General features: G+C 41.3%; 1 protein-coding gene across 1 annotated transcript; it reads right to left on the bottom strand.

Annotated features, from left to right (window-relative positions):
• Window positions 1–5433: 5433 nt before the first annotated feature.
• LOC147992068 (uncharacterized) lies at window positions 5434–6018 on the bottom strand. The gene has a single exon (XM_087538913.1). It carries the CDS (start codon window positions 6016–6018, stop codon window positions 5434–5436), a length of 585 nt encoding a protein of 194 aa, XP_087395039.1.
• Window positions 6019–14600: the final 8582 nt, after the last annotated feature.

Below are 14600 nucleotides of genomic sequence, written 5' to 3'. Positions count from 1 at the left end.
CAACACCAGCAAGGATGATGATGATGATGATGAGGACGACTCGGAGTAGGTTGTAGTTGCACCATAGTTTATCTAGTTGCACCATAGTATGTAGTTGCGTTGTAGTTTTTTATGTAGTTGCACCGTAGTTTTATCTATCTATGCTATGAACTATGTAAAATATCTTACTTTTTCAAAAAGGGGGGTATGCCCCAGCCTCTGCATCTGAATGATGCATACGGCCAATATTATTAATAAGCAAAATATCCAACATAAGTCGTCAAGTATCGAACAAAGAAAGAAAGAAAAAGGCTCCAAAAGAGCTGAAATAAAATAGGCAAAGCCACGACCGGCTGGCATAAGAAGACAAGAGCACTACATGCCTATCCTATTACATGACCGCCATCCAAACCGGTTAAAAATATCTCGTGCTACCGTCTCCCATCGGGTAGACCCAGTAACCAAACACTCTCTGGCCTCCGTCGGAGTGAGTAATGACCATATATGGATCAATGCAGTGGCTCTGAAGATAACTTGCAAAAAGTTGATATTTGTTGTTCTGTTAAAAACCAAATCATTTCTGCAATTCCAGATTGCCCATAATAAAGCACACACTCCTACACGAATGTGTCTCGCTATATCATAATTTATCCCATCAATCCACGTGTCCCAAATAACGTATTGATAGAATTCGGTGGAGTAATGTTAAAAGCTATATGGACCGACCGCCACATAATTTTTGCCATAGGACAATCCAGAAAAAGATATTTGATTGATTCATGTTGGTCGCAGAAACTACATCTGGTATATCCTGTCCAATTACGTTTTGCCAAATTATCCTTGATTAAAATAACTTGTTTATGCACGAACCACATAAACACTTTGATTTTCAAAGGAACTTTAACTTTCCAAACATGTTTCGATCTAGAAAGCACACTGGAGTTGATAACATCCAGATACATGGATTTCACCGAGAATTCACCATTCTTAGTTAGTTTCCAACATAACTGATCGGGCTGTTGGGACAGCTGAACATCCATTAATCTTCGAACAAGATTGAGCCAAGCTTCCCAACGGGCTCCCACTAGCGTCCTCCTAAATTGAATATTAAGCGGACTGGATTGCATAACTGTTGCAACGTAAGCATCTCTACGTTGAACAATGTTATACAGTGAAGGATATTGGAGCGCGAGGGGCGTCTCCCCTAGCCATGTATTCTCCCAAAACCTCGTAGTAGTACCGTTTCCAAGTATGAATTTTGTCCTATTGAAAAAGAGTGGTTTAACTCTCATCAGTCCTTTTCAAAATGGCGAATCAGTCGTTTTATCTATGAGCTATGTATCGTTTTTTATCTAAAAAAAATATGTATGCAATCCAGTCCAAAGTGTTCGTGCGAGAGCGCGCAAGCTGCATTTTAGCGCGCCTGCTGGAGCTACGCGCGCGCGCTAAATTTTAGTGCAGCTGCTGGAGCTTGCGCTGCCCGTCGCGCCAAATCAGACGTGGGCACGATGCAAAGTACTTTTTAGCACGTGGCGCGTTGGGCGGCTGTCGGAGATGCTGGTTTCGATCTTATATGACTTTGTTATTGGCTGGTGCGATCATTTGTTTGTGCCTACACGTTGATTGTGTGTATACTATTCATGCTTGTATGCTTGTATCTCTTTGATCTTACATTATAAAAAGCATCCTTTATCAAATAAATAAATGTATATGCCCACAATTTTTCTATTACAAAATGAAAAAAGAACATGTAAATTTACAATATGTACTCATATCATGTACCAACACGAGAAGAGCCAAAAGAATCCCAAATAATTGTGCGCATGAGTACATTGCCTCAGAAGAAGTAACCGAAGATGAGCGCAGTCAGGGACGCCATGGCGACAGCCGGGGCAGCAGCCGATGCGCCGGAGGCCGGTGCGGGAGCTGGTCCATCGGCTGCGGAGACCGTGCCGACCATGATGGCGGCGGCTGCCGCCACGGCGAGGATCCTGAGCTTCAGAGTAACCGCCATTTGCTTCCTCGACGGACGTTACTGCAATGAAATAGTAGCAAAGATGACTCTGGTGCTGGGAGGGAACTGGAGATGTTGTCAGGCGTGTGATCTTGGATGAAGGAGGAGAGAGCATTTGGGGGTTTATATATAGTAGTTGTACTTGGAGTTGGAGACTTGAGACTTTGGCTTGGAAACAAAGGTTTGTAGCTGTAATCCTACTGGCCGGCCGGCCAATGCTTGGCTGTTCTGGTTGGCCGCTGCGCTGGCTATTGTTTGGTTAGGGTTAAATTATCAGCTATTGGGAGAGAGAGATGGAGGCAGTTGTGTTGTTGCCTTTTGGGTCCCCGTTTGTGCTGATTGCTTAGCATGTGTTCGGTGGTGTGGTGAGCTGGTTTTCGCATTATGGAACCGAAATTGCTTGACAGACGATACTTGACGCCCGATCTGTGAACGACACTGCATTCGCGTTCAAATCCCGCGCATGCACGCTCGCGCTACCGCTGCCATGTACGATCGGGAGGAGTATGGTGCATTTTTATCGTGTGTATAGCAGCAATGTTATTGAACCATGGGATGCTGAGGACGGGGCGTCGACCCGTTGGCTGGACAGCTGGGGTAGCTGCCAGCCCGCCCGTGTTTGAGTCTTGGCTCTGGCGCACGGCGCTCACTGAGTTTTCTTCTATAAAAAAGCCAACAAAAGTTAGCCCTTGGATTAGTCTCATTTTGTTTTTATTTTCTGGAACCATGGGGTGCTCTGCTGATGGCTTGCTGGTTACAACTTAAAACTTACAAAATTTAATTTCCTTTTGTTTTTAGCTGACTTTGTGGCTCCGGTCGCGATTAATCAAAGGAAGTGAACTACTCTGTCAAGGGGACAATAATACAATATTGATCAGAATTAATTGATGCAGCCTCTATACAACATTGTATAGAGGTTGCATCAATTGTACAACATTGTATAAAGGTTGCATCAATTAATTTGAATTGGAGGGAGTACTATTTTTGTCCAGTGGCTGATGCGCCAACTATAAAAGGATGATGTTGAGCAATGGCAAGTCAACACATTGACCAAATTTCGCTAAATTAACCAGTCTTGTGAGTCATATTGTCCTTGTCTTAGGAGCCATGGCGGCGTCGATGGCTGGCCGGTCTAGCAGGGATGATGCGGATCTCCTTCTCGGAGATGGGTTAACGGTTCGATGATGGTGGCGACTTCTAAAACATATGCATGCGGTATACGCTTTATGTTTGTTGCACCGTGTAGGCTCCTGATACGTCATGCGGGCGGATCGGCGGTGACCCTGGTCCTAGATGGTGGGAATGAGAGCACTCCACATTATCGGCTTTGTAGATGTAAGTGGTTGCACTCCACATTATCGGCTTTGTAGATGTAAGTGGTTGCTTCGGGGGTTTGATGTACGTTCTTGTCGAACCGTTGTTGAATAATTAATAAAGATGGTTGCATGCATCGATTGATGCAGAGGCCGGGGGTTTCAACCTCCTTTTCAAAAATAAATATCCTCGTTTAGCAATTAGGAGACTACTCTTTCCTTCCCCAACCCCATTGGATCTAGGGCCCGAACAGTTTGATCGTAAATAATGTTGTGATATTTTCATATTATTGTATTTTTTGACATATTAAAATACTTAGTTTTTGTAACATGTTAGATATTACTAAAACATATTACAACAGAGACAATATTACAATATTTTACATAAAGGAGCATGTCGATTCATATACATAATATTTAAATAATAGGGAATAGTAGGAGGAATCTTGTTTTTGCCAATCTAACTTTTGCCTATTTTCCTTATGCCATTTTGAAATTTTGTTTTTGCCACTCTAGCTTTTCTCATTTTCCTTATGTCACTCGAAAATTTGACAACTAACTTTTGCCAACTTAGCTTTTGACAATGTATCACAATTGTCACTCTGAGAAAATCTCTTTTGCCACAGAATGGCAATTGTGATATATAGTCAAAAGCTTAGAGTGGCAAAGATGAAATTTAAGAGATAGAGTAGCATAAGTAAAATGGGAAAAAGCTAGAGTGGTAGAAACAAACAAAATCCCGTAGTAGGGAACAAGACGTGATAAACCTTCCCATCCTCATATTTAGATTGTGGGGATCAAATCTCCCCCATACACATCCAAAAATAGTTGAATTCCCCATGGATTTCAAGGGAACAGGGCCACATTGCCATTTGTACTACCCCCCCCCCCCCCCCAAACACACACACACAACAAAAAAAACGCAAAGAAAGGTCAATTTTAACGAGAATGGCGTTTTGGAGGCCGAGTTCCATGGAGGCCTTTATTTTTGAAAATTTCTAATTCAAACTTTTATGTTTCAAAAAAGACTGAAAACAAATATGTGAGTATGTAAGGATGTAACCCACATGTTTGTAAAATTTCATGATGAAGTACGATGAAATGTGACCTGTACAAAAAAGACAAATTCATGGCATGGGAGGATGAATAGTATCATGTGTTAAACAGCCCCAGATTTTTCTTTTTTGCACAGCCCTCATTTCAATGTATTTTACCTTGAAAATTTACACACATGTGTGTTATGCCTTTATGTATATCTGTACTTTTTTCAGAATTTTTTGAAATGTTAAAATATGAATTTTGATGAATTTTGAATCTGGAGGCCTCCAGTGAGCTCGGTCACCAAAGGCAATTTCCGAATTTTAACTGACTTTGTGGCTCAATAATGAAATAAAAATCATTGCACTTATCTCCATTAAGGGGACAATAATACTAAGTACTTTCATATTGTGGCTAACAGAAAGTATGATTAAAAAAATCTTCCGGTTAAAAGAGGATTCAGCCGTCCAAAAAAACACGATTGGAAAGGGGAAAAGGATTCAAGTTAAATTCCTTCTTGGTCTTCCTATGGAGCAGAGGTCGCACATTGTGCTGTTGCTCGAGAAATTTACACAGGCACCATCGTCGACAAGTTGAAATTTGGAAGACCAAATCCAGCATATCCAGCAAAGTAAAACAAAGAACCGATCAGCTAGAACAACAAGTGTATGTATCGATGTGCAGTGGTAGTGCCAGTGATGCTTGCCGAGTGGATGGCTGGGCCATTGATCCGGATGCTCGATAGAGCTAGTGGCGGCAGGTCACGGTTATGACGATACAATGACGGCCACTGGCGTATTGTTTGGGGGCGGTGGTCGTGCCCAAATTTAAAGCATCTCCAACAGTCGCGCAACGCGCCGTGCGCTAAAAGTTGCGATACAACGCTGAGTTAGCCAGTTTTTGCACGCAGTAGTGCGCTGGCTCCAGCGGCCGCCGCAAATTAAATCGCGCCCACGCCGTTCTAGCAGGCGCGCTATATTTCAGTTTTTTCTACTATATATTTGGTTTCGTAGATAGTTCTCCTACTACATATTGGGTTTCGTAGATAGTTCTCCTACTACATATTTGGCTTCGTAGATAGTTCTCCTACTACTCGTCCGACTCGGACTCTGTCTCAGTGATGTCCTCCTCCGACGTCGGAGCGTAGGCGTCAAGAAATCGCTCGTCGTCGGAGTTCCAGGAGGACGCATCTCCTAGCGCTTGGTTGTATTTAGCGACCGCCTTCCGCGTTCGCTTGTCCTCGCGATAGTCGGCTCGCTCCTCTCTCCTCTTCGCCCTCCTCGCCCTCCTCTGGACGAAGAACTGTTCCTCGTTGGTGTCTTCCGGGAAGCGATGACTCCACAGCGCCATGGCTTGCTCGTCCATCTCGGCCAGCCTGAGACGATGCTCCCGCCTCCGATGCTTGCGATGATCCTCGTCAGTGAGAAGCCGCGGGAAAGGCGTCAACTCCTGTGCGCGCTCCCGCGTCGCCACGTCGGCGAAGTTCATGTCCTGACGGGACCGCAGGAGGCGCCACGCCGCAGCGTCGTACGCGCGGGCGCCCTCCTGGGCGGTGTCGAAAATTCCGAGACAGAGCCGCATGCTGCCGCCCGACCGAATTTCGGTGGAGTAGGTGTCGGACGGACGCACGCGGACGCCGCGGTAGCCCGTACCTCCCCGGCGCCGAGGCGGCATCGTGGCGCGGTGGTGGCGTGTCGGCGGCAGAGCGCGGCAGGGGGCGATGGAGAGACGGAGAGAGCAGCGGAGGCGCTGCAATTTATAGGTGCGCCGGACGCGGCGCGCTAAATGTAGCGCGCGAGCGGCCGCCTTTTCCCGCGCGCGCTAGTTTCGCGCCACCGCTGGAGCGCGTGTAAACATCTCGCACGCGCTATAAAGCCAATTTACCTCGCGCGCGTCTTTTGGCGCGGTTGTTGAAGATGCTCTTACCACCGACGTATACTTGTGACGTGCAACGGAGGCATGGAATCGCCTGAGGGTCTCTGGTGTGGGATTTTCGCGGTACCGTCCTCTCTCACACAGTTGATCTATGCACTGCATCACATGTGTGTCAACTAATGTTCTTACCTACGTTGATGACTCCTAGAGGTTGGGCTGCTTGCTTGGGGTATACATGATTTTCAGTTTGTCTCGCGTCCATGTCTGGATTGTGTGCTTTTGTATCATATTCGTTGGATCAGTGCCTGCTCGACGTGAATCATCGTTGCTCCTTTCTTTTCCTTTTTAACCTTCCGTTTAGGCATAGATTCAGTAGACTTTGCTATTTGTTGGTTCGATCCTTTGTTTGTGCCTGGATGTCGGGTGTGTGTATACTAATCATGCATTCATGCAGAGGCGGGGTATGTGCATATTATGGTTGTATCCCTTTGATCTTACATTATAAAGAACATCCTTCATCAAATAAGCGAATGTATGTACCAAACAATTTTTTATTAAAAATAGAAAAAATTGTAATTTACAATTGTTAGATAATAACGAGATAAACGAGACACGAGAGCACACGGATTTTTACGTGGAAATCCTTGCGGGAGAAAACCACGGACGCACGAAGGCGCAATCACTATGAGGAGGAGTATTACAAGCACAAGACGACAGACCGTCTGAGATGCGACTACATGGGGTATATAAGAGGGCAATACATGAGAGTCCTTGGAGGACAAGTAAACGAGTTGTACTCGTACGCGTCGGTACCAACGCAAAGGCCCACTCCGTATGTATTACGTCTAGTCTAATACGGTATAGTTTGGCTCACAATTTAACAATCTCCACCTTGAGCCAAATTCCCTCCAGTAGTCGAAGAAAGTAGATAACTCCATCCAAATCAATATAAACACCTTGTGCATCAAAATCCATAGGACTAGTGAGAAATACCAACTAAGCCCGAGCAAAGCTCAAACTTATTGGTCGGAACTGGCTTTGTCATCATATCAGCAGGATTATCATGAGTACTTATCTTGCATATCTTCAAATAGCCTTCAGCAACAACATCTCGAATATAATGAAATCTAACATCAATGTGCTTTGTCCTTTCATGATACATTTGATTTTTTGTAAGATATATGGCACTTTGACTGTCAGAAAATACGGTAGGGCAAGATGAATCTCCACAAAGCTCAGTGTATAAACCTTTCAACCAGATAGCTTCTTTGCATGCCTCAGAAATAGCCATATACTCGGCATCAGTAGTGGAACAAGCCACAATAGACTGCAAAGTTGCTCTCCAACTCACAGCACAACCACCAATGGTGAAAACATAACCTGTGAGTGATCTTCTCTTATCCAAATCACCAGCAAAATCAGAATCAACAAAACTAACAAGTCCATCTCTAGTTTTCCCAAACTATAAATAAGCATTAGAAGTACCTCGCAGGTATCTGAAAATCCACTAAACTGCTTTCCAATGCTCTTTTCCAAGATTAGCCATGTATCTACTGACAACACTCAATCCATATGATAAATCCGGACGAGAACAAACCATGGCATACATAAGTGAACCAACTGCACTCGAATAGGGAACTCTAGACATGTACTCAATATCTGCATCTGATTTAGGACATAAAGCTGATGATAATTTGAAGTGTGCAGCTAACAGAGTGCTTACTGGCTTGGCATTATGCATATTAAAACGACGAAGAACTTTATCAATATATCCCTTCTGACTTAGATATACTTTTTCAGATGGTCTATCTCTGGATATTTCCATGCCAAGTATTTTCTTTGCTGCACTCAAATCCTTCATCTCAAATTCATTACTCAATTGCTTCTTTAGTTCATTAATCTATGACATACTCTTTGCAGCAATTAGCATATCATCAACATTAAGGAGCAAATAAATAGTTGAACCTTTGACAGTTTTCAAATAAACACAACTATCATAATTAGACCTTTTGAAACCTTGAGAGAGCATAAAGGTGTCAAATCTCTTGTACCATTGTCTAGGGGATTGCTTCAATCCATAAAAAGATTTATTTAACTTACAGACAAGCTTTTCTTTTCCCGGAATAACAAAACCTTCAGGTTGTTCCATATAAATATCCTCTTCTAATTCTCCATGTGAAAATGCAGTTTTAACATCCAATTGTTCAAGCTCAAGATCATGTATGGCAACAATACTGAGTAAAGTGTGAATAGAGCTATGCTTCACAACAGGAGAAAAGACTTCGTTATAGTCAATACCTGAAATCTGGCTATAACCTTTAGCAACCAACCTTGCTTTATATCTTGTCTCATCATTAGGAGAAACACCTTCTTTCCTCTTGAAAACCCACTTGCAACGAATAGGTTTCTTCTCTCTAGGTAATCTTACTAAATCCTAAGTGCCATTCTTTTCAAGTGATTCCATCTCATCATGCATAGCAGTCATCCACTTATTACTATCACCAGAAATAATAGCCTCGGAAACACCAGACTTATAACTAAGAAATATGCACTTAACAGCCCTAGGCTCCAATTTTCCATTATCAACATGAGCATAAGCAGTGCAACCAAAAACTCTCAACTGTGAATAATCAGCAGGTGAACCAGACCATACCTCAATTGGAGTTTTCTTATTAAGAGCAATAGATGGTGAATGGTTAATGAGATAACAAGCAGTGGAAGTGGCCTCAGCCCAAAAACGCCTATGCAAACTGATACGTCTCCAGCGTATCTATAATTTTTTATTGCTCCATGCTATATTATCGACTATTTTGAATGTTTATGGGCTTTATTATACACTTTTATATAATTTTTGGGACTAACCTATTAACCCAGAGCCCAGTGCCAGTTTCTGTTTTTTACCCTGTTTTACGGTTTCGAAGAAAAGGAAAATCAAACAGAGTCCAATTGACCTGAAACTTCACGGAACTCATTTTTGGAAGGAAAGAAGCCCAGAAGACTTGGAGTGCATGTCGGGGGATCTACGAGGAGATCACGAGGCAGGGGGGCGCGCCCACCCCCCTGGGCGCGCCCTCCACCCTCGTGAGCCCCTCGTGGCCCCCCTGACGTACTTCTTCCGCCTATATATCTCCATATACCCTAAAAACATCCGAGAGCACAATAGATCGGGAGTTCCGCCGCCAGAAGCCTCCGTGGCCACCAAAAGCCAATCTAGACCTGTTCCGGCACCCTGCCGGAGGGGGAAATCCTTCTCCGGTGGCCATCTTCATCATCCCGGTGCTCTCCATGACGAGGAGGGAGTAGTTCTCCCTCGGGGCTGAGGGTATGTACCAGTAGCTATGTGTTTGATCTCTCTCTCTCTCTCGTGTTCTTGAGGTGATACGATCTTGATGTATCGCGAGCTTTGCTATTATAGTTGGATCCTATGATGTTTTCTCCCCCCTCTACTCTCTTGTAATGAATTGAGTTTCCCCTTTGAAGTAATCTTATCGGATTGAATCTTTAAAGATTTGAGAACACTTGATGTATGTCTTGCCGTGTGTATCTGTGGTGACAATGGGATACCACGTGATTCACTTGATGTATGTTTTGGTGATCAACTTGCGGATTCCGCCCATGAACCTATGCATAGGGGTTGGCACACGTTTTCGTCGTGATTCTCCGGTAGAAACTTTGGGGCACTCTTTGAGGTCCTATGTGTTGGTTGAATAGATGAATCTGAGATTGTGTGATGCATATCGTATAATCATGCCCACGGATACTTGAGGTGACATTGGAGTATCTAGGTGACATTAGGGTTTTGGTTTATTTGTGTATTAAGGTGTTATTCTAGTATGAACTCTAGGGCTGTTTGTGACACCTATAGGAATAGCCCAACGGATTGATTGGAAAGAATAACTTTGAGGTGGTTTCGTACCCTACCATAATCTCTTCGTTCGTTCTCCGCTATTAGTGACTTTGGAGTGACTCTTTGTTGCATGTTGAGGGATAGTTATGTGATCCAATTATGTTATTATTGTTGAGGGAACTTACACTAGTGAAAGTATGAACCCTAGGCCTTATTTCCACACATTGCAATACCGTTTACGCTCACTTTTATCACTTGTTACCTTGCTGTTTTTATAATTTCAGATTACAAATACCTTTATCTACTATCCATATACCACTTGTATCACCATCTCTTCGCCGAACTAGTGCACCTATACAATTTACCATTGTATTGGGTGTGTTGGGAACACAAGAGACTCTTTGTTATTTGGTTGCAGGGTTGCTTGAGAGAGACCATCTTCGTCCTATGCCTCCTACGGATTGATAAACCTTAGGTCATCCACTTGAGGGAAATTTTCTACTGTCCTACAAACCTCTGCACTTGGAGTCCCAACAACGTCTACAAGAAGAAGGTTGTGTAGTAGACAGCAAGCTCTTTTCTGGCGCCGTTGCCGGGGAGGTGAGTGCTTGAAGGTATATCTTTAGATCTTGCAATCGATTCTTTTAGTTTCTTGTTTTATCACTAGTTTATTCTATAAAAGAAAATTACAAAAAAATGGAATTAAGTTTGTCTCATACGCTTCACCTTTTTAATATCTTTCGTGAGTATGATGGAAAGGATAATTGTGCTCAAGTGCTAGAAGAAGAAATCTATAAAATGTTTGGCACTAAATATTTGAATGATGAGCATGATTGCAATGTTGTTAGTATAAATTCCTTGAATATCCATGATGCTAATGATATGCAAAGCCACAAGCTTGGGGAAGCTATGTTTGATGAAGATGATATTTTTTGTCCCCCAAGTTTTGATGAGCAAATTTATTATGATGAAAGCATGCCTCCTATCTATGATGATTATTGTGATGACACATATGCTTTAAAGAATAATGATAACCATGAAACTTGTCATCTTGATCTTAATTTTCAATCACATGATAGTTATTTTATTGAGCTTGCTCCCACTATTATTCATGAGAAGAATTTTGCTTATGTGGAGAGTAGTAAATTTTATATGCGTGTAGATCATGAAAAGAATGCTTTAAGTGCTGGTTATATTGTTGAATTCATTCATGATGCTACTAAAAATTATTTTGAGGGAGTAATATATGCTTGTAGGAATTGCAATAATATTAAGTTTCCTCTCTATGTGCTTAAAGTTTTGAAGTTATGCTTGTTTTACCTTCCTATGCAAGTTGATTATTGTTCCCATAAGTTGTTTGCTCACAAAATCCCTATGCATAGGAAGTGGGTTAGACTTAAATGTGCTAGTAATACTCTTCATGATTCTCTCTTTATGTTTCAATTCTTATCTTTTATGTGAGCATCATTGAAATCACCATGCCTAGCTAGGGGCGTTAAACGATAGCGCTTTTTGGGAGGCAACCCAATTTAATTTTAGTTCCTTGCTTGTTGTTCCTGTTTAGTAATAAATAATTCATCTAGCCTCTTTTTAGATGTGGTTTTATGCTTTTAATTAGTGTTTGTGTCAAGTAGAACCTTTGGGAAGACTTGGGTGAAGTCTTTATGATCATGCTGTTAAAAAACAGAAACTTTAGCGCTCACGAGAATTGCTGCCATTTTTATTTGGAGAGTGATATTTAGTTAATTCTTTTTGCAGATAATTAATAGATAAATTCCTCAGGTCCAGAAATTTATTTGAGAATTTTATGAGTTCCAGAAGTATACGTTTGATCCAGATTACTACAGACTGTTCTGTTTTTGACAGATTCTGTTTTTCATGTGTTGTTTACTTATTTTGATGAATCTATGGCTAGTAAAATAGTTTATAAACCATAGAGAAGTTGGAATACAGTAGGTTTAAAACCAATATAAATAAATAATGAGTTCATTACAGTACCTTGAAGTGGTGATTTACTTTCTTTCGCTAACGGAGCTTACGAGTTTTCTGTTAAGTTTTGTGTTGTGAAGTTTTCAAGTTTTGGGTAAGGATTCGATGGACTATGGAATAAGGAGTGGCAAGAGCCTAAGCTTGGGGATGTACAAGGCACCCCAAGGTAACATTCAAGGATAGCCAAGAGCTTAAGATTGGGGATGCCCCGGAAGGCATCCCCTCTTTCGTCTTCATTCATCGGTAACTTTACTTGGAGCTATATTTTTATTCACCACATGATATGTATTTTGCTTGGAGCGTCAATTTATTTTGTTTGTATTTGCTTGATGTTATTTAGAACAATTTTTTGCATCTTTTATTTCAATAAAAGTGGCATTGATAGCCTTTACTATGCCTATTTTAGAAGTCCACATGTTGCTGTTTGAAAACACAAAGTTTACCGTTGTTGCAATAATTCCCTAGAAAAGTCAGAATGTGATAAAATTTTGAAACCTTTTGAATATTAAGCTCTGATAAATTTACTACAGTGGTAATTTTCTTTCATAATTTTTGGAGCTAGGGAAGTATGGATGTTGCAGCATTCTTTACAGACTATCCTGTTTAGGCAGATTGCTGTTATGTTTGCATTGTTTGCATATGTTTGCTTCTTTAATGATTCTATTTGAGGATAGGACTATTAAATATGCATAGGCATTTAGTATGAAATGTTTAATAATAATTTTAGTGATTTTATACAGTAGAGTATGATAAGGTTTTTGCAATGGTTTATACTAACTTATCTCACGAGTCCTTGTTGAGTTTTGTGTGGATGAAGCTTTTGAGATTTAGGGAGACCGTGATATGAGAGGAATTAAGGAGACACAAAAGCTCAAGCTTGGGGATGCCCAAGACACCCCAAGATAATATTTCAAGAAGTCTCATGCATCTAAGCTTGGGGATGCCCCGGTTGGCATCCCACCTTTCTTCTTCAACAATTATCGGTTAGTTTCGGTTGATCCTAAGTTTTTGCTTCTTCACATGATGTTTGCTATTCTTAGAATGTCATTTTATTTTGCTTTGCTTGATGTTTGAATAGAATACCAAGATCTGAAATTATTAAATGTTACAGAGTCTTCACATGGTTGCATAATTATTCGACTACTCATTGATCTTCACTTATATCTTTCGGAGTAGTTTGTCATTTGCTCCAGTGCTTCACTTATATCTTTTAGAGCATGGCGGTAGTTTTATTTTGAAGAAATAGATGAACTCTCATGCTTCACTTAGATTATTTTGAGAGTCTTAAATAGCATGGTAATTTGCTTAAAATCCTAATATGCTAGGTATTCAAGAATAGTAAAAACTTTCTTATGAGTGTGTTGAATACTAAGAGAAGTTTGGATGCTTGATGATTGTTTTGAGATATGGAGGTAATAATATCAAAGTCGTGCTAGTTGAGTAGTTGTGAAATTGAGAAATGCTTGTGTTGAAGTTTGCAAGTCCCGTAGCATGCACGTATGGTAAATGTTGTGTAACAAATTTGAAACATGAGGTGTTATTTGATTGTCCTCCTTATGAGTGGCGGTCGGGGACGAGCGATGGTTTTTTTCTACCAATCTATCCCCCTAGGAGCATGTGCATAGTGTCAAGGTTTTTGATGACTTGTAGACTTTTGCAATAAGTATGTGAGTTCTTTATGACTAATGTTGAGTCCATGGATTATACGCACTCTCACCCTTCCATTTTGGCCAGCCTCTCCGGTACCGTGCATTGCCCTTTCCCACATTGAGAGTTGGTGCAAACTTCGCCGGTGCATCCAAACCCCGTGATATGATACGCTCTTTGACACATAAACCTCCTTATATCTTCCTCAAAACAGCCACCATACCTATCTATTATGGCATTTCCATAGCCATTCCGAGATATATTGCCATGCAACTTTCCACCATCCAGTTTATCATGACACATTCATCATTGTCATATTGCTTAGCATGATCATGTAGTTGACATAGTATTTGTGGCAAAGCCACCGTTCATAATTTTTTCATACTTGTCACTCTTGATTCATTGCATATCCCGGTACACCACCGGAGGCATCCATATAGAGTCATACTTTGTTCTAGTATCGAGTTGTAATCATTGAGTTGTAAATAAATAGAAGTGTGATGATCATCATTCAATAGAGCATTGTCCCAAAAAAAAGAGAAAGGCCAAAGAAAAAAAAGAAGGCCCCAAAAAAAGAAAATAAATAAAAAGGGGCAATGCTACTATCCTTTTTTGCCACACTTGTGCTTCAAAGTAGCACCATGTTCTTCATATAAAGAGTCTCTTGAGTTATCACTTTCATATACTAGTGGGAATTTTCATTATAGAACTTGGCTTGTATATTTCAACAATGGGCCTCCTCAAGTGCCCTAGGTCTTCGTGAGCAAGCAAGTTGGATGCACACCCACTAGTTTCTTTTGTTGAGCTTTCATACATTTATAGCTCTAGTGCATCCGTTGCATGGCAATTCCTACTCCTTACATTAACATCAATCGGTGGGCATCTCCATAGCCCATTG

Source organism: Triticum urartu, chromosome 1A (assembly GCF_056163025.1).
Source record: "Triticum urartu cultivar PI428250 chromosome 1A, HENAU_Tu73, whole genome shotgun sequence".
NCBI lineage: Eukaryota > Viridiplantae > Streptophyta > Magnoliopsida > Poales > Poaceae > Triticum > Triticum urartu.
This window is presented reverse-complemented; position numbering and strand designations above follow the sequence as displayed.